We start from the raw sequence: 21,725 nt of genomic DNA on the forward strand, positions 1-21,725 counted from the left end.
GACAGCAGTGGGTCCTCGTTCAAACCCAAAGCCTCTTCCATGCCAAAGGAGAAGCCATGCAAACAAATTCACAACCATACCGAAACCGGCTATCGTCAAAACCAAGAAAGCAGAACTCAAAAATGGTGCTGGTCCAGTTGGTGGTAGGTTTGAAAATGCCACCAGAAAGACCCGTCAAACCTCCGAATTCAAAACTCCGGCAATTGGTAGTGGGTCTGAAGATGCCATCGAAAATACAAGTCAAGCATTTGAATTCAAAACTCCGTCAATTGGTGGTGGGTCTAAAAATACCACTGGAAAGACAAGGCAAGCATATGAATGCAAAACACTGTCAATTGATGGCGGTGAGTCTGGAAATGCTACTACAAAGACAAGTCAAGCATCTGAATTCAAAACTCCACCTCCAATGTCACCCACAAGAGCTGCTCGAGTAATGGGTCTGAAAACCCGATTTGATACTACGATTTTGAAAGCTCAACAGACACTTTTCAATTTTGGAAATACTACCTTTGTCCACTGTGTTGTTGTTCCTAAGACATGCTCTATAGACGAATAAAGACGAGAGCTGCCAGAGAAGCTCTAGAGAAAGTCAAATCGATGTTTGATTTTAACGAGAATCTTGATTCAATGAGGGACTTCGAACAACTAATTAGAGGAGGCAATAAATAGCTAGCTAGGAAGCTAGAGATAGTTAGAGAATATGTATATATATTGATGATGTACTTTGATACATATATTATTTTTTAGTCTTTTCATGTTTAATGACATATATTTTGGTGTGGGTTAGATGATGAGGGTGCTAAGATTGTGCCAATATAGTTGGGATGATCGGGTGCATCTACTGATTTCTTATCACCAAAAATTTACTTTGTCTCTATAGAACGGAGAATGAGTGACAATGATGGAATGAGCAAGAAAAAGATTGAATTTTTGCATGAAGGACAACAATGACACCCTTTCCATGGAGAGCTTCCATTTCTTGATGAGGGAAGGTGTAGTGTTAGGATTTAAAAAAGAATCATTCAAGTGAGATCTTCTGTAAATTTCAATAATAATAAAAAAAAATTAACAGATTTCTATTTGTCAAAATTATATATGTTCAAATTTTATTTCACATATTTTTTTTAATAAATTTCTTTGGCACTTTAAAATTTTGTTGTCAACCTAAATTTCTATCCATAAAAGTTTATTGTTCTCTTTCTAATATTTTCATTATTTACTATTATTTCTCTTTTTCTCAAATTTCAATCTCTATATACTTTTATTTCTTCTCTCTTCTACACCCCTCTCATTTTTATCTCTTTAAAACTTTATTATTTTTTCCAAAATGTTCTCTTTCTCAAATTTTAACCTTTATTTCTCTTTCTAATCTATTTTTTTCTTGCAAATATATTTCCAATTTTTCTCTTTCAATTTTTCTCTCTTTTTATTCATTTATTTTTCTCTAACAATATATCTCAAATTGTTTTTGTCTAATTCTTTTTTTTTTTTTTTACTTTTGTCTAATTTTGTTCTTTCTATCATTTTTTTCTTTCTCTTAACATGTATTTTGTTCTCAATTTCTCTCTCTCTAACATTTTATCTTTTCGTCTATATATTCTCTCACTAATTTTTTTTCTCTAAATTATTTTCTTCATCTCTCTATTAATCAATAAAATATAAAGTTTATCTCGCTAGTTGCTAATGTGCTAAAATTAAACCGTTAATCAAAGTTTAAGCTTAATATTTTATTACGAATTAGTTAACTTAATTATTGATTTATCCGTTTTTATTACTAATTAGTTAAGTTATTTTTTAGTACAATTAGTTACGTTATTTATTAATTACTAAGGTACCAGTTCATTTTTCAAAAAAAAAAAAAGTACCAGTTCGAAAAAATTACTATTATTTGTAATTATTTTTCCAAAAAATATACATATATCATTAGTTAGAAAATACGTAATTTGCAAATATTGTCCTTTTAAAATAATAGTACCCATTGAAAGTTTTCTTATAAATTAATCTCCAATGGTCCAAAAAAATGTAATACAATGTGTATACTCAATTTGTATGGTGTAGATTTGATTTGGTTTATTGAGAATGTGAACATAGAATTGTAGAATCAGTTTTTATTTTATTTTTAATAGGTTAACATTTACTAATGGCTTTAGTTATAGACATGATGTTTAAATATTATTCTTTTTTTCCAATAGTATAGAGATATACTTTTTTTAGTACTAGTGCTCGCTTTGACAATAATATAGAGATATTGAAGAATATTAATGTGCAAAGAAACGGAAATTAAAACTTTATAAAATATTGAAGATGGAAGTGGAAATTAATGAAAATTATGAATGATTTTGAACTTATTCCGTACTAAAAAAAACTTTATTCCTGCACCTTCAAAACGAAAAACGTACCTCACATAATCACTATTTTTAAAATTTATTTTCTTATTTTATAAAAAATAATTTACAAAATTCTAACTTACTAAAAGATTTATCTTTTATGATCGTGGACTCACAAAATTAGTTTACTTTAAATTGAAATTTTGTTGAATTATTTAAAAAGCTTAATAGTTTGGAATTCAAAATAGATCAAATATCTTGTCTAGAGCTATCCATTAAGATCATAAATTTAAGTAATTAAAAATTATATTTTCAATAATTTGATTTATTTTAATTTTTGTTGTGATTTAAAACAAATTCTAAAATAATTATTTTATAAATAACCTTATTTCATTCATTTTTTTGAATGGTTGATTTCTTTTTATAAAACTTATTTTAATTTTTTATGAACAAAATAATTGAAATTAATGTTTGAATGTGTTATTTTAGAATTTGAATTTGAATTTTTAAAAATTAACTTTTTTGTAAAGCAAATGATAAACTTTTACGATAATTATATTTTAATAATTTGATAATTTTAGTTATTAGTTCCTATATACTAAATAAAACTAAAAATAATGCATTGTATTACTTAGTAGTGATAATAAAATCTATTATGAATGATTTACAAGAGTACATATCATAAAATAACGAAAAAAAATTAACATGGGCAACAAAGTGACATTTTCCAAAAATTTAGGAGAAAAAGTGCAGTTTTGAAAAACAGAGGGATCAAATAATTTTAAATTATATCTTTAAACTTTGTGTTTGAAAATTTGAAGGGATGACAGTTGGAATCCACCAATAAAAATCCCATTTATGTTAGATAAATTAATAATTAAAAAAGAAAAAAAGTCTAAAAAGATAGAAATCTATATAAGATTGGATAGGGATTTCAGTGGGAAGAAGCTGAGAAGAAAAGCATAAGAATTCAATCAAAGGGTATGATTCTTTCTGTATTTTCGATCAAAAATCTAAACAAGCTTTCTTTACTCTCGAAAATGTCTTGTTGATGTTACTAATATCATACATTTTTACATTTTTTTAATTTAAAATTTAGTTTCAATATTCTTTTTCGCAAGAAAATAAATACTGCATAATTCAAATTTATCAACATGAAGACAGGAGATCGCAGTGGGTAGTTGTTCGAAATCTAGGGCTGTTTCATTTTGGTATATTTAGTTTTAAAAAGGGATTATTTTAATTTCATCTTTATTTTTAAAATTTTAACACAAATTCTATACCTGGTGGAAATCTATTAATATAAAATTATTGTTACATTTCAAGAAATATATTGGGTGTAGTGTCCTATTGAAATTGTTAAAGATCCCTCGTTGAAAATATAAGAAACCTAACCAAAGTTTATAATATAAATGAACTAATCTTATTGAGATGGAACTTGTATTGAAAATACAGGGGCGATTTATTGTATTTTATTGTAAATGGAATTTAGTTTTAAGATCCTCTTAACAAGAAAATTAAAGAACTTCTCATCTACTTTCAGGAATCTAAGGAGGATGAAGACAGTACAAAAGGAAGCGAGAACAGTGGGTCCTCGCTCAAACACTGAAGCTCTTTCATGTCAAAAGAGAAGTCATGCAAGCAAATTCACAACTATACTGAAACCAGCTACCGTCAGAACCAAGAAAGCTGAACTCACAAATGGTGTTGGTCCAGTTGGTGATAGGTTTGAAAATGTCACTGGAAAAAAGACAAGTCAAGGATCTGAATTCAAAACTCCTCCGGTTGGTAGTGGGTCTGAAAATGCCACCAGAAAGACAAGTCAAGCATCTGAATTCAAAACTCCACTGATGTCACCCATCAAGACTGCCCGAGTAATGGGCCTGAAAGCCAGATTTGGTACTACAATTTTGAAAGCTCAACACGCACTTTTCAATTATGCAAATATGACTCCTGCCCTTGTCCCTGTTCCAGCTCCAGCTTCTGCTCCTGCCAGTTGCATTATTGTTCCCCAGACTCGCATTAGCTCTATAGAAGAACAAAGACAAGCTGCCAGAGAAGCTCTAGAGAAGGTCCAACCAGAGTTTGGTTTCAACGAGAATCTTGATTCCATGAGGGACTTTGAACAACTAATTAGAGGGGGCAACAAGTAGCTAGCTAGGTTGCTAAAGATAGTTGGAGAATATATATATATATATAATAAATGATGGTGTACTTCGATACATACATTCTTTTTACTCTTTCCATGTTTAATGACATATATTTTGGTGTGGGTTAGATGTTGAGAGTGTTAAGATTGTGTCAATATAATTGGGATGATCGAATGCATCTACTGATTTCTTATCACCAAAAAATTATTTTCTCCCTATAGAATTGAGAATGAGTGACACAAATGGAATGAACAAGAAATTGAATTTTTGAGAAAAGTGGGGAGAGTGGTCAAAGTAGAAAGAAAGATGGATGGAAATTGGAATTTTTTCCAGTTGCATGTAGAAGGACTATAATGACACCCTCTCTCTCCATGGAGGGTGGTCAAAGTATATATTTTGATGTGTACTTCGATACATACATTATTTCTTACTCTTTTCATGTTTAGTGACGTATATTTTGGGTGAGTTAGATGATGAGAGAGCTAAGATTGTGTCAACATAGTTGTGATGGTTGGTCCATATATTGATTTCTCATGACTAAAAATTTATTTTGTCCTGTGATACGAAAGGACAGAACAAGAAATAGATTGAAGTTGGGAGGAAAGTAGGGTGCTTTTTCATTTGCAAAACAATAGCGACACCCTCTTAGTGTGGAGAGCTCACATTTCCTGAATAAGCCAACGTATAGTGTTAAGAGTTAAAAATCAGTTAAGAGATTCTTTGCAGGCAGTCGTAATTGTCTAAAGCTTTAAGCTTACCTGTCGTTTGATAATTGTCTTTTTTTAAAATCTAATACAATCTATATAGTTGATTTGATTTAAATGAATTGAAATTATTGAGTTGGTTTATTGAGATGTGGACATAGTAAAATTGTAGAATCGTTTTAAGTGTTCTATAAAGTTTTTATTTTATTTTCAATATGTTAACATTTACTTACTGTTGTAGTTGTAGATATGATATTTAAATATTATTCTTTTTTTCAAATAGTACGGAGATACGAAGAAAATTAACGTGCGAGGAAATGAAAATTAAAACTTATAAAATATTGAAGATGGAAGTGGGGATGTAATGAAAATTATGAATGATTTTGAACTTATTCCTGCACCTTCAAAACGAAAAAGTATTGTCACATAATTACTCTTATTTATTTTTTCTTTTTTTAAAATATAATTTACAAAGTCTAATATACTAAAAAAATTAACGTTTATGATTGTCGACCTCACAAGATTAGTTTTTTTTAATTAAAATTTTGTTGGATTATTTAAGAAACTTAATAGTTTCCAATTCAAAATAAATCAAATATCTTATATACACCTATCCATTACATTAAGATCATAATTGAAGTAATTCAAATTTTATTTTCGATAATTTGATTTATTTTAATTTTTTAATAGTTTCGAATAATTCAATTGTTTTTTTTATATAGATAATAATGTTATTTCATTCCTTTTTGAATTGTTGATTTCATTATGAAACTTAGTTTAATTTTTTATTAACAAATAATTCAAATGATTTTTTAATGTGTTATTTCATAACTTGAATAATTGAATTTGAATTTTAAAAAAATTAAATTTAATAATGATTAAATTCTTATGATAATTTAAATTTATAATTTAATAATTTACATGATAGTATCTCTTGCCAACTCAAATAAATTCATAGCCCGTTACAATTTAACTATATACTGTGTTTATGCAAAGGATCGCACAACACCGTTTAACGAACCAAGCTCAAACCCGTTCTCCGGCTCGACCTGAACTCAAGAGTGAAGCTGCACAAGAGGGCAAACTCTCCGACGCTCAAGTCAGTGTAGGTCGGACTCAATATTAAGTTCGAGGTGAGATTCGATACCTGAGCATGAAATGAAGCCCTCTATTTATAGTTGGTGGGTCCGACAGTACTTACGACCGGCGGTTATCTGTCTTTTCTCATGTCGAACCTGTCGGATTCCGAGCAGATCGAACCCCAATCAGGTCGAACCTCGGCCTCTACACTTAGCCTTTTTCATGGACAAACTCGGTCTCCTCGGTAGGTTCGAGGTGGACCTAGAATATTCTTTTACTTATTTTTGAACACCACTGAGCGTCCTCCACGTGTACATAACATTTTTCCCCCAAACATACTGAATGTTATGACTAATTGAAAATTATATTACATAATTTAATTTTTACAAATTTATGAAATTAATTCTAATTTTAAATTGGAATCTAAAAGCATCTTTTCATATCTAGGTAAAAAGTCGAAGAAGATAGAAATTTATAAGTTGGTAGGATTTTCAGTGCGAAGAAGTTGAGAAGGAAAGCAAGAAGATCAGCAAGCGAAGATCCATTAGTCAAGAAAGGTCTTAAAATTCTCAGAAATCTAATTTATGATTCACTCTGCATTTTTTTTTCTCACTTTTATGGCCAAATTCTTGCATTCATGTTCTTATGAGATGAACCATCGATTTATTCACTTGACTTCGACTTTAGACAAAATTTTGAAAAAAAAAGTTCTATGATCTGGCCTTTTGTTTTCATCGATTGAAGCTTGTTAGACTGCATGCTTCATTTTCAACCATAATCATTATCTATTGTTTTTGTTTTATCTTTATATTTTCCTATACCTTACATTTATTTTATTATTTTTATTTTGCTCCCATAAAAAAAGTTTATCGATAACATCTTTTTGAAATTCAATCAGTCAAATTTTTTAGATTTAATTAATGTTTATAGCACTTTTTTTTTATATATATTCAATCAATTTTATATTTTATTTTTCCTAAACTTTTCATATCCACATCCATAAGGAACATTAATATTATATATTGATACAAATAAACAAACCTAAACAAATCTTAAATATTAACGGACAATATGAAATATATTTTTTTAAAAAGTAGAATAAATGGAACAAAAACACTTGAACTTTAATTAGATCAAATACTAAAGCTTTGGGAGAATTTTTATGGTTATATTAATGGTTTGGTTTTTTTTTTCTAAACGAAATTAGAAAGATAAAAGTTAAAAATTTTGAAATGTATCAAATTAAATTATAGAGTTCTTCAACCTATGATCTTAAATATTGAGCAGCACTTGGGTTGGTAAGGAGTGCAAACAAAAGTGCTACATTGGTTAAGGAATTAAATGAGTGATTCATGGTATATAAGGAAGGACAATTATCTTTATTGGTACGAGGTCTTTTGGGTGAAAGAAAAACAAAGCTGTAAAGAAAAAGCAAAGTTGTAAGGACTATGCCCGAAGTGGACAATATCATACCATTATATGTTATGTGGTCTCCATGTCCCATTTTGTTATTTTTTCTTAGTTTGATGGACTTCACTCTAGAAAGTATTGTTGGTGTTCCTATGTCAAACAGTTTTACATTTCTATAATGGTATAATATTGTTTATTTTGGACCGTAAAGTTGCATGATTTTTTAAGATCGAAACAAATATTACAGGGCATTGTTAAGGAACACTTAAAAAAAAATGATAGTATTTATATTTGTATAGTACACTTTTTTCGATTGGTCCATTCATAGGAACTCCCAAGTAAGTTCCTTGCATGATTTAGAGCAATTTTAGGGTGACATTTTAAGGACTTTTATTAAGGACCTATATCCAAAACACTCATAGTTTTATTTTGTTTAAAATACAATTTTGGTTCCTGTATTTTCAGTTTTGTTCATTTTTGTCAATAAGGTTCATTTTATTTCCTATACTTTTGAAATATTTGTTTTCGTCTTTGTACTTTAAAAAAGTGATCATTTTAGTCCCTATCTTAAAAATGTTAATACAAATTATTTACATAACGGAAACCTTCTAATATAAAGTAATTGTTACATTTTAAGAAATATATTAACTGTAGTGTCGTGTTGAAAGTGTGATAAAAAAAAAGTAAAAAATTAAATTAAATTAAGGGTTCAAAATGGTCACTTATGAACAAAAGTTGAAAGTACATGGACCATAATAAACATTTTGAAAGTAGGAGGAAAAAAATGAAGCGTAGTATTTGAACCTTTTATTTTATTTATATACTTTTTTTCTTTTAATGTTTGGCCTTCTTAGACTAAATTAACATGTATATTGTAAATGAAAGTAGGGGAACAAAATGAACCATAGTATTGGCACTTCCTTTCTTAAGGTTGGAGATTCAAACCCCGTATTTGGCCCAATTTATTGTTCTAAAAGAAATGGAAGTTGAGTTTTAAGATCCTCCTGATAATAAATTAAAGAAATAGTGCACCCAAGAATTTAATCATTTTAATTAAGATTTAATATATTTTGATGTACATTATTGATTTTATTCTCAACTGGTTTCAAGAATCGATGAAGACAGCAGTGGGTCCTCGTTCAAACCCTAAACCTCTTTCATGCCAAAGGAGAAGCCATGCAAGCAAATTCACAACCATACTGAAACCGGCTATCGTCAAAACCAAGAAAGCAGAACTCAAAAATGGTGTTGGTCCACTTGGTGGTGGGTTTGAAAATGCCACCAAAAAGACAAGTCAAACCTCCCAATTCAAAAATCCGCCAATTGGTAGTGGGTCTGAAGATGCCACCGAAAAGACAAATCAAGCATCTAAATTCAAAACTCCGCCTGTTGGGAAAAAAATATAGATCAATCCATCCTCCGGTAAGTTCTTCAAATAGGAACTATTTGATTTTCTCTTTCCACAGGCTAAAAGCAGATAAGTAAGTAACAATAACAAAGGAATAAGAGATAGAGATAGAAAAGCTTAACACCACACAGATTATACTGGTTCACCCCTATATTTGGACTACGTCCAATCTTCTGTGAAAAAGCAGGTTCAACCATAGTTGAGAATATTACAATGGAGATCTCACTCAAGATATTACTATCTTGCTTCTAAGTAGCCTAACAATGGTTACCTAGAATTACACAATTGAAAATACCCTCACTAAAACCCACGGGATACAAAATCTTTTTTTCACACACTGCCCACAACCACTCAGTCTCTCTTATTTGGATTTTGTACAAATGAAACCTTAACAAAAATGTTCTATTTATAAGAGGCCAAATATGACAATCTTGGTAGGAAAACAATGTTGTAATCCTTATAAGACAATAATATCCTACTCCTTGTAGGAATTGGTAGTAGTGTTGAAAAATCTTTTTTCCTCGTAGGATACGGTCATCTGTTTTGACTCCATTATCCCAACACCGCCAATTGGTGGTGGGTCTAAAAATGCCACCGGAAAGACAAGACAAGCATATGAATGCAAAACTCCACCAATTGGTGGTGGTGAGTATGGAAATGTCACTAGAAAGATAAGTCAAGCATCCGAATTCAAAACTCTGCCTCCGATGTCACCCACAAGGGCTACCCGGGCTTGAAAGCCATATTTGGTACTAGAATTTTGAAAGCTCAACAGACACTTTTCAAGTCTGGAAATACTGCCACTTGTGTTGCCTAAGACATTCTCTATAGATAACAAAGACGAGCTGCCAAAGAAGCCCTAGAGAAAGTCAAACCAGTGTTTGGTTTTAACGAGAATCTTGATTCCATGAGGGACTTAGAACAACTAATTAGAGGAGGCAACAAGTAGCTAGCTAGGCAGCTAGAGATAGTTAGACAATATGTATATATTGATGATGTACTTCGATACATACATTATTTTTTAGTCTTTTCATGTTTAATGACATATATTTTGGTGTGGGTTAGATGATGAAGATGCTAAGATTGTGTCAATATAGTTGGGATGATCGGGTGCATCTACTGATTTCTTATCATCAAAAATTTATTTTGTCCATATAGAATTGAGAATGAGTGAGACTGATGGAATGAACAAGAAATTGATTGAATTTTTAAGAAAAGTAGGACGAGTGGTCAAAGTAGAAAGAAAGATGGATGGTAATCGGAATCTTTTCCATTTGCATGGGGAAGGACAATAATGACACCCTCTCCATGGGAAGCTTCCATTTCTTGAATGAGGGAAGGTGTAGTGTTCGGAGTTAAAAAAGAATCATTCAAGAGAGATCTTCCGTAAATTTCAATAATAATAATAAAAAAATTAACACATTTCTATGTGTCAAAATCTTATATATGTTCAAATTTTATTTCACATATTTCTTTTTAATAAATTGTTTTCGCACTCTAAAATTTTTTTCTTGGTCTAAATTTCTATCAATAAAAAGTTTATGTTCTCTTTCTAATATTTTCATAATTTACTATTATTTCTCTTTTTCTCAAATTTCTATCTCTATATATTTTTATTTCTTTTTCTCTTCTACACCACTCTCATTTTTCTCTCTAAAACTTTATTATTTTCCCAAAATTTTCTCTTTCTCAAATTTTAACCTTTATTTCTCTTTCTAATCTATTTTTTTCTTGTAAATATATTTCCAATTTTTCTCTATCTAAAATTTTTCTCTTTCAATTTTTCTCTCTTTTTACTCATTTATTTTTCTGTAACAATATATCTAAAATTGTTTTTGTCTAATTCTTTTTTTTTTTTTTTTTTACTTTTGTCTAATTTTTTTCTTTCTCTAACATGTATTTTATTCTCAATTTTACTCCCTCTCTAACATTTTATCTTTTCGTCTATAAATTTTCTCACTAATTTTTTTTCTCTAAATCATTTTCTTCATCTCTCTATTAATCAATAAAATATAAGGTTTATCTTACTAGTTGCAATATAAGGTTTATCTTACTAGTTGCTAATGTGCTAAAATTAAACCGTTAATCAAGGTTTAAGTTTAATATTTGATTACTAATTAGTTAAGTTAATTATTGATTTATCAGTTTTGTTTTTTAGTACAGTTAGTTACGTTTCCCTTACGTTTCCCTTGTTTCTCGTTTTCAATTTTCTTGAAAAATATAAACATTTTACAACTAACCATATTTTTTGTTTCTCATTTTTTTAGAACATTCTCAAAATTGTATATAAATTTTGAAAACAACCCAATCAAGTTTCTCTTTTCTTATTCCCATTTCCAAATTTGTTCCACAACATAAACAAAAAGATTGTTTTATCATACTTCAATTTAAGAATGTTGGAGCTATGCAAATCATTTTTCTTTATTAAAAATGAAGAAACAAGAATGTTACCAAACGAACCCTAAACTTCTACACAATAAATGTTTCTTAAAAATGAGAAAGGAGAATAGAAACATTTATTAAATGTTTATGTTTTTCAAAAATTAGAAACCAAAACCAATCTGTAGATCAAAGAATCATGATACCAAAACCAATCTGTAGATCAGAAAATGAACAACAAAAATACAGGGGAGCAAAAAATCAGAAGACAGTGCATTTGAACAATGAATAAGAAGTGCCACAGAGCCACATGGTTGAAGACCATAAATAAAGATGATAATTACAGACTCACCCAACCTTATTCCCTCAGACTTTTGCCAACCATTGCAACAACTCACTCTCAAATAAACTCAGAAATTCAAAGGAATACAGATTCTCTAGTGACCGACCCGATCACGCCCATGGCGTTCGCCATATTTACACGATCCTGCAGCACCTTTCCTTAGACTATATAACTCTTAAGTGTTTTCCTTTTCATTTGGAACGTTTAGTTCACATATCAATTCTGCAATCCGGGCTTAGCAGATTTCTTTGAAATCGACTTGGGTCTGTCGTTGATGGACTTGGTAGCGGTCACTTTGCCTGCAGTTCTGTTCGAATTCCTGACGGTTTGATTTTGACTCCCAGGATCTGCAACTGTTCAAACCAAATGCAGACCAGAGGTTTGCTTAAATCTTCATTATAAAAAGTTTAAGGGTAAAAAAATTAAAAAGAATCAGCTTGAAATGTTTTGATAAGCTCCAGTAAGAAGGAAGTTTTATGTATTAATGTGATATACACTGATCATATAAATATTTTAAGCTATTAATAAGGTTTTAGTTCTATTTAGGTCAATTTGAGAACCATTTTATTTTAGCTTATAAACATTACTTCGACCTTTGTATTTCTTTCTTTTCTTTCTTTTATGATCTACTTTTAAAAAGGTTTCCAAAATCTAAGCCAACTTTTAAAAACTAAAAAAGATTTGTTTATGAAATTTGACTACGAATTCAATTGTAATTCAAGAAGGATTAAAAACACATAAAGAAATGGTGAGGAAGCATGTATAATTTTTAAAAACAAAATCGTTATCAAATGGGACTGACTTTCTATCATCTATTTTAGTACATTAACCTTGGATTAAAATAATCATTTTAGTCTTTCCTGTTAATTTTTTAACAAACCATCTATCAGAAACCTAACGTGGACCTACATTTCTCTTTCATTTATCCTATCAATAGATGTCAATATGGACAAGCGAGCCCAAATGAGGGTTGCTAAGGGTAAGACCATAAACATAAGCTTTACCCGATAAAGTGTACCAGGAGGCAGCTATCGTTCTTCTTAAAGGATTATCTATATTTGAAGGATAAGATAGTCAATAATCTCAAATAGGAAGAAGTTTCCAGAGTTTTCCCTCCGACTTCTAGAAAAGGAGCAAGATGTCTTAACTGCTAAACTAAGATTATGTTTGCTTCTATCTTTCTTCAATTATTTTTGAAAAAAGAGTTGTTCCAGTTGTAGAGTACCGAGCATAACCAACATATCCCTCGATCATCCCCAAAACTGGTGAAGTGGAGACCTACCTACACATTGTTTCAATCCTACAACTCCTCTTTCTACTCAATAAAATATCTAACAGTAATTGCTAATTGCTCTAGATATGATTATTTGATATATCAGGTATGGCTGTTTCAAGATCTTAGCTCACAATAATATCAAATATGACACAACAGACGGATAAACATGCATATAGAATGAGACACTGATAGTAAAAAGAGTTAGAAAACTCACCATTGTTAGGCATGGATAATCGCTTCTTTGCATTTTTGACCAATGGTGTGGATCTCTCTTTCGGATTGCTATGGGATCTTAAACCAGTATCAACTCTAGATTTGACTTCTTCAAATGGCCTCTCAGGGGCAAGTTTATTCTTGGGCTTTTGAATCTGTGCACTAGATACCTCTATAGTGCCAGCTGACTTAGAGGGTGATGATGAACCACATCCATCAGAATGTGAGGCAGCAGTTTTTTGGCTTGAGAGGTTTGATTGATCAGTCACTAAGTTTGTTTTCTTGCCAGTAGTTCTTTGATGAGATTTAGTGTTACTTTTGGCCTCAGCTGATCCGTCTTCACGAATCATCACTCCATCTCTGAGATTAATATCGAGAAAGCGGTTTTCCCATGGACGAACAGCCATCCATCTTTCCAACCAGTTCCAACCCCAGCTGCTTTTATCTGGTTCAAACTGAGAGAGGGCAGCCTGCTGTCTTGATCCTGCTTGCCACTGGAGTTGAAAGAATTGATCAGATCTATGCATTGAATATTAAGATTGAAGCAAACACTGAAAAACCAGGTTAAAATAAAATTTGGAGAGAGATAAGAATTTACATACTATAACCGAAACCCGAATTCAGTCCAAGAATCAATGAGCCTGAAAATTTATACTTCCAGTGCAACTACACTACATTCTTTTCTCAAGGCGAACAGTATTGCCTCAATCAAGCACCAAATAATATAATTGCAACAAAATTCTCAAAATCATAATTTTTGAAACAACATAGAATATGTTGTGTAGTACTTTCATTTGAGCATTTGGAAGGATCAAAGAAATAGGATATGAGCATGCACTCAAGTTTTGTGCTATAATGAGCTCTCTTCAGCTAATGAGATTCTTTCTCAATTTATTTGAACAATACACAGAAAACCAGAGGCAAAGGTGCAGATTTACCCTTTTATTCATAAGAGTAAGAGGTCTAAATTCTCATCCAATGTAAAATAATTCTTCTGGAAAAACACCTCTTTCTTTTTTTTTTTTTTATAACTGGAAGTTGGAACTTTGCTCCCTATACCCAGGGGCACCCATGCCTGCCCCAAGGCCCAAACCCGGGAGACATCAAGGATTTTTTTGGTATTAAGCTCACCAGAAGGTTCGAACTTGAGACCTCTAAGCCGGTATGACAAAAAGAGAAACCAGATTTCAGTTAAGAGGATGAAGGATTAAAGCACAAAACATTCTCCTATTATAACAATAAGTTAGAAATGAAGTTAATACATAGAGCAGATGAGGGATGGAACTATTCTACCTGATGAGCCAGAGCATATGCCATGGCTCTCTCACGTTTAGCTGCAGCCTCCTGCCTTTTCAATAATTTTGTTTGAATTTCTTCAACAGATCCAACACTGTCGCACCAACCTTCCTGTATCATAACCAGGATTAAAAAATGAAATGGTTGTCAAATGGAAACAGGGCCTAGGAGTCTCACAGAAAGCATTTGGCTATCAATTAAAAAACACTTTGCAATGGTAAACTAAGTGTTGCAGCCTCTACAATGAATTTTATAGCTTACTGATATTAACTTATTAATCCTTGTTAATACAACCCTTTTTAAAATAAGGTATAGACTTTCATTCAACATTTTTGTGCCAAACAAACTGAAACAACTCATTGACAGCAGTCATTCAATGGTCTGGTCAAATTCAGATTTCGTTTTCTCAGACACATTAGAATATATCAATAGAACTAAATTGTGTGTTGATATTATGAATTCCATACAAACGTACTGACGCCAAATTCAACATAAAGACAGAAATATCATTCTACATAGTTACCCAATACGTTTTTTGATCAAAATGAAAGAATACAAAAGGGTATACAAAAAGACCGCCCTAGCAAAAGGAGTCAAACGAAACAACCTCCCAAGATCTCTCCACCCCTCTAAAAGTTCTATTGTTTCTCTCCATCCATAAACCCCATAAAATAGCACAAATCCTGTCAAGCCAAAGAAAACGCCCCTTATTACCCAACAATTAATCTAACAAATTATGCACATGAACATAATGAATCAGCTTTATAAAACTCAAAATACAAATATCAAAATGAGAAACGTGGTAGAAGCATCTAAATGTGGCTGTCTTGTCACATAATATTCATCCCGCAAATCCTAGACATACATATTCACAACATTCCCACATGTAAATGTCAACTAATCTCAAATTTATGACTACAACAACGAAAATGGCTTGACCGTCTAAAAAGGGTCTAGTCTACTTAAAAATGAAAACAACAAGAAATGCACATACAAGAATACAATGTTACATGATAAGTTGCTTATTTCTTACTTCAATTTCTCGAACTCGAGCCTGATTTTCAAGATGTTGTTGCAGTTTTTGTTGTGCGGTTTCACTCTCCAATGCAATACGTACACGCCTTGCTCGAACACGAGCCTGTACTCTCACTAAAGCTTGCATACAGCGAAGAGTTATTGCAGCTTGTTTTCTGACAGCATGACCCCTGACAAGAGCTTGAAGTCTAACCAATCCCTTGAGAGCTCGGAGAGCTCTTCTGGCCTGAAAGGTAGTGAGAAAAATATTCGAATAAAAAAGTTAATCAGTGGCATTTTTCATTAAATGATTTGTACAGAAGTATAGAATAAAGTAGGCGAAATACAAGCAGAAATTACTACTAGCAATACCAGAAATCCTCTAAACATTGTTTGGATGCGTATGGCAGCCTGTTCTTCTATATTGTTCTGACGACTTTGCAATGCATCACATGTTTGAAGCGAATCAGAAAGAATAGTAGCAACTTCAGGATCCGAAAGAGTGCAGGACTCTCCAACAAATGGGGTAAAATTAGAATGAAAATCATGCTGAAGTTTTTCAGCATCTATATCGACAGAATGCTTTCTCCGATGCCAAAACTTGTTATTGACTGTCCTCTGTATGTACAAAGAAAATTACACAAAGAAGGCATTAAAACGTTGAAAAACCTTGAAGAACGCTGTTCCATTCTGAACATAGAGAATAGAGATAATTTTTCTCTTCTTTTTTTTTTTTTGGAATAAAAGTAATTAGGTTTTTGGTTTTCTGTTTTTGAAATAATTTTATAAACAATATTTCCGCTATGTATATTTTTGTTTTGTTATCTGGTTTTAATAACGTTTTCAAAATTCAAGCCAATTTTTTAAAACTAAAAAAAAAAATTGTTATTTAAGTTATTTTTGTTTTTTAAATTTGATTAAGAATTCAAATTTACTTCTAAAAAAAGTGAAAAATATACCAAGGAAATTGTGAGGAAGCGATAATAATTTTGAAAAACAAAAACCTAAGAACTGAAAATGAAATTGTTATCAAACAAAGCCTTAACTTAATGTAATTAACTCCACAGGTATATCTGAAAGTTTCAAATACTAAGGTTTAGTTTGAGAATGCTTTGGCCGTTAAATAATTGCTCACAATTGTACATTTAGAAAAATCAACTGTAGTGTGAAAGAAAATTAGAGTTTGGAACATTTCAAATTTAAACCTAAAAAATCAGGTGTCAGTGTTTGGTAAATCAATACTAACTTGTCATAATTTAGCAATAATAATGACAGGTTATCTCAATACTTAATATCCAAATTTGATATAAATAGTTATTTATAATTTTATAAAATTTAAATTAGAAAGTTTTTTTCTTTTGTTTTGAAAATAGTTTAAATTACAAATTAATTATTTGATAAGATTAAGAAAACAATTGTTATAAAAAATTGAATCTATTAAGATTTCACTCCAATTAAAATAAAAGATATAAGAAAAATATAGGAGGCAAAAGAAAAAAAACGTGCTTGTTTCAAAAGCGGCTAATGTGTTGATAATCATTTCGTTTTTAGTTTTGTGAAATTTCATTAGCTAGTTTTTCACGTCTCTTGAAAATTTGACCTAAAATTTGAAAACTTGTTTTTTCAACTTTCAAAACTTGACCTAAAATTTGAAAATGTTTACAAAAATTATATAACAAAACAAAGAAACACATATGTAAAAATAATGTTTCTAAGCTTAATTTTTAAAAAATAGAAAACCAAAAATGAAATGGCTATCAAATGGGACCTTAAATAACCAGTTTTATGAGACACTCTAAGCATTTAAAATTCTCTCATAATTACTTTTAAGTACTGAAAAAGCAATCCCAAACTAGAAGTTCTTAAAGAAGGTTCAATTCCCACTCTTCCCAAATCACTGAGCAGTGAGCATGAAAAATGTTCAAAATCTGCCTAAATTTTCCCACCTTTCTATCAGGGGGATAGTAATGATCACAAAAAGCAACTTAACTTCGACTTTTTAATTCAACAAAATATGCAACAAAAAGGATTCTCTTTTTATGAAATTTTGTTGAAAATACATATGCCAATAACAATAAGTATGTTCCACACAAATTTTCTTAACATAAAGTTCAAAGAAGGGGTAAATTTTGGCATATGTGTTGCTTCAATTGCTAGTGAACTTTAAGAAAAAAAAAATGTTATTTTCATACTAATTATCATATGCCACACAAAGGTTAAAGTTCGGATTTCAGAAGTTTTAAGTATTAATTAACATATTTTTACATACTAAAATGTGAAATTCAAATTCATGTGACAAATAGATAGATCAAGTTACAAGTAAAAGTATGAGGTTGTCAACCAAAAAATAGTGCCATAAAAACCAACATCAATCATGGGTAGGAAGGTATAAATACCGCATTTTCATCATTTTCTGAAGACTGAGATTTTTCAGATTTCTTTGAACCAACTAAAGCTTTGAACCATTTTCCTGAAACACCCATGGTCATTCAACAGTGTCGACTACAAACAGACCAACCACTAGAAACTGTGGTTCAAAGAGAACTCATCAGGGAAGAAAACCAGAATGTAAATCCTGCAGAAAGAAACATAGTTCAACAGCCAAGGAATATTGGACAAACTGGACAATTACATGGTAACTTCTTCCCACATTGGCCAAATGAAAAAGAAAAAGAAAAAACTCTGAAGTTAATGTGAAAAGGCACTAACCTCAATTTGGATCACCAATCTTTCGATGTTTACTTCGAAATCAAACAGCTTTGCCACTTCAGTGCAGTCAATTAAGTTCATTTCAGTTGCACCACGATTCCGAACTTCCCAGAATTCTTGCAACCTGCAGAAGATGAAATTTACCATTAAAAACATTCCCACCACATTACAGATAGAGATAAAATAAAATTTTTAAATTTCAAAACATCCAGTTAACTACTAACAAAGGAACATAAGTAACTTTCACACCATAACAACATCAAGAAGAAACAAAAGAGCCAGCATTTGGAACAGAATTTGAAATGAAATAACTGATCTTGATCCATAAGCACCTGAAATTACATCATCTCATTTCCAGTAACATCAAGCTCCAGCCCATAAAGTTAAAAACTCGTAATATTGTGAACACAAACACAACAGCCTCAGGATATGACACAATGCAAGTTCTGATATCATCAACTCTATCCTCCCATTTGCATGCTTCACTCATGATGAAGAGTAATGATATCAGGTGTGTAATCTGACCCAAGAAAAGGATTACCAAAGGCAAACTTCATAGGCATGCATGAATGGTGAACTTCAATTCTGAAAGAATAATACAGAGCCCTAATCTAGTGCAAGCAAACAGCAATTTGGCTTGTTTCTGAACCACATTTATGAGGAAGTAGGACAAACAAACACACTCCCAGTAGACTTAAAAACACTTAATACTTCTCCAATAAAAATCCATAGTTAAACCCCCAAATGCAAATTCCATCTTCCGACACAATTTAAGCTGCTAAATTGAACATCAAACAGAGTATAACACCAGACCCACAATCAAACATCACCATAGTAGATACAAGAACCCAAAACATCACTTTCAAAATGCTCGAGCAATGCAAGTAGGAAAACCAACAATACCCTTTTAGAAATGAACAAAAATAGGATCAGAACGAGAGTTTAAAGTAACACAAACAGTATAGTAGCCAAACCAGAGCAGATCCACAAAAATTATAGGCCAAATTAGACAAATTGACCAGAGAACTCAGTTCATAGTGAGTGGAAGGAAGTTCAAGAGCAAGAAAGTCAATGGGGGAAGTGGGAAATACCTTGGGAGCCGTCTGATCCATCAATCAGTCAAAATTAGTCAACCCCAACTCACCCTCAATCATTTGGGTCACCAAAAATTTGTCAAATTGGTTGAAGCTTGGTCACTCTAGACTCATTCTATCCACCACCCACCATTTGTTTCAGCAAAACGAGGTCCGTCATCTTCAACCTGATAAAAAGAAGTGAGAAGGACAACGTGAAAAGCGATTAAAAGTATAAATACAAACAAGAAAAATACCCGCTCGGGCAAATTTGAGCGAGAGGGTGTGGAAACCGCCTACGTACGACGCCGTTTTGAGTGGAGAGAGAGCCAATCACGGGACGTGGAAGATCAGTAGCGTCCCACGGAAATGAATTCGGGTGAGAGCCCACGCCCGGCTTTCATGATTGGACGCACGTTAGTTCCAAGTCTTGTCCTTTTTCATTTTTTATTACCCTCACCCAATTTGTTCTTATACTTGTTTAAATTTTCAAAACTAAAGAGAAAAGTTTGATGTGTAGATCCATTTTTAGAATCACTTGTAACCAAATTTATTTTTAATCAAGTTTTAAAAGAGCAATATGGAATAAAACGTCTTAACGGTTGAATTAAGCTTGTGTTGGTTTACTTTAAAATGTATAATAATATGTGAGATACGAAATATGTTCAGGTTGTGTGTTTTTTATTACACTGTTCAATTATTGATATAATTTGTTTTCGGTTAAAAATTAGTTTCATATTTACTTTTATTGGTTCAAAATTTCCTAAACTAAATAACATTGGATTATTGGTTTAACCAAAAACTACAAAATTGAACTAATGATCATAGCATCGTGAGATGAAATTCTCTCTCATTTCTCACTTGAGAGAGAGTAAATTAGTGGTTTTCTGATGATTAACTTAAACAATAAAGTTTCACACTCTCCTTAGTTCAAAGAACATACTTATACTTAGATCTTACATATGTTATTCACTAAAAACAAATATAGAGCAAACTTTTGAATAATGGATGTTAATGGATGTTTTTTGGAAAAATCATAAAAAATCATAAAAACATTTAAATTTGAATAATTATTTCATCATTTTGAAATAAGTTAAAAATTCATATTCTACGTCCACTTTAGTAATTTTTTATTGATTTTTCTTATATTTGTCCATTTTTTTTGATACAATGAAAATGTTGATTTCTTATCTATTAATAGGTTTTGGATTCACCCGACCTACTACGATAAATGCTTGTCAAAAGACATTTGTAATAAATCACGTGGAGAATTCAATTTATTATTTTATGAATTTTAGGTCTTTATTGGACAACAAATAGTTTTGAATTTCACGATTTGTTTAAAATCATGAAACTCATGAACATATATGGACATATAGAAATATTAATGAAAATGTCGACATATCGACCAAACTTAATACCTTGATTATAACATACACATGAAAGTGACAAATGATTCAGAGATCTAATAAGTTGACAACTAGATTCATGATTAATAACTCCAAGAAATAGAGTTATCACACCCGGTAAACTTATAGGGGTGTTTGGTTCACATTTTAAAATGAGGGAAGGTTAGTTAAGACGAATCTATGTTTATTTGATAGTTTTGGAAACTCATATTTGCTACAGTAAATGTTATTATACTGTCCAATTTGCTATAGTACTCTTTATCTTTATCCATACTCTTAGGTTAAATATTTTAACCCGAGCTAAGCTCAGGTTGGCAACAAGTTCGTTTAATATATTTTGTACGATTAATTAATTAAACTATTTTGATTATTTTTGGTTGAAGTTAACAGCTTTTACATAATTATTATTTAAAACGTATTAACTTTTTAATAAATATATTGACTAATTCAAAAAAAAAATAAACTGATGTAATTTGAATGATAATTAATAAATAAATTTAGTTAGCATAGCAAAAAATGAACGCATAATTAAATAAATCACTGAAAGCGTATTAACTTTTTAATAAATATATTGACTAATTCAAAAAAAGAATAAACTGATGTAATTTGAATGATAATTAATAAATAAATTTAGTTAGCATAGCAAAAAATGAAGGTATAATTAAATAAATCACTGATAACATTTATTTTGGGTTGAATTACATGTAAAATAAATTCGTATAAAATAAATAAATATTTATTTTTTAAAATAATTATTAAAAAAATTGGGCGAAGAAATATATTAAATTACTTTTATTATACTGGAAGTCAAACCCAAATTTCATAAGAAAACAAAATTTTAAAATATTTTTTTAAAAAAATAATTTTAATCATCTCAATCAAATTAATATATGAAATATCTATTATTTATCAAAAATTCTAAATTTACCAACTA

General features: G+C 30.8%; 1 protein-coding gene across 2 annotated transcripts; it reads right to left on the reverse strand.

The window, feature by feature from the left end:
- Positions 1–11,702: 11,702 nt before the first annotated feature.
- Positions 11,703–19,570, reverse strand: IQD5 (IQ-domain 5). 2 transcript variants are annotated; one of them, XM_022286260.1, is made up of 8 exons: positions 19,401–19,570; positions 18,310–18,433; positions 17,997–18,127; positions 15,973–16,218; positions 15,620–15,847; positions 14,584–14,697; positions 13,292–13,784; positions 11,703–12,154 (listed from the first exon to the last, which is right to left on the reverse strand). In XM_022286260.1, exons 3-8 carry the CDS (start codon positions 18,087–18,089, stop codon positions 12,018–12,020), a joined length of 1,311 nt encoding a protein of 436 aa, XP_022141952.1. In that variant the 5' UTR covers positions 18,090–18,127; positions 18,310–18,433; positions 19,401–19,570; the 3' UTR covers positions 11,703–12,017. The 2 variants fall into 2 exon arrangements, with proteins under 2 accessions (XP_022141952.1, XP_022141951.1); XM_022286259.1 differs by having other exon boundaries at positions 17,997–18,175.
- Between the last annotated feature and the right edge of the window lie 2,155 nt (positions 19,571–21,725).

This window comes from Momordica charantia, assembly GCF_013281855.1.
Source record: "Momordica charantia cultivar OHB3-1 chromosome 6 unlocalized genomic scaffold, Mcharantia_2.0 BLBB01000006.1, whole genome shotgun sequence".
Lineage (NCBI taxonomy): Eukaryota > Viridiplantae > Streptophyta > Magnoliopsida > Cucurbitales > Cucurbitaceae > Momordica > Momordica charantia.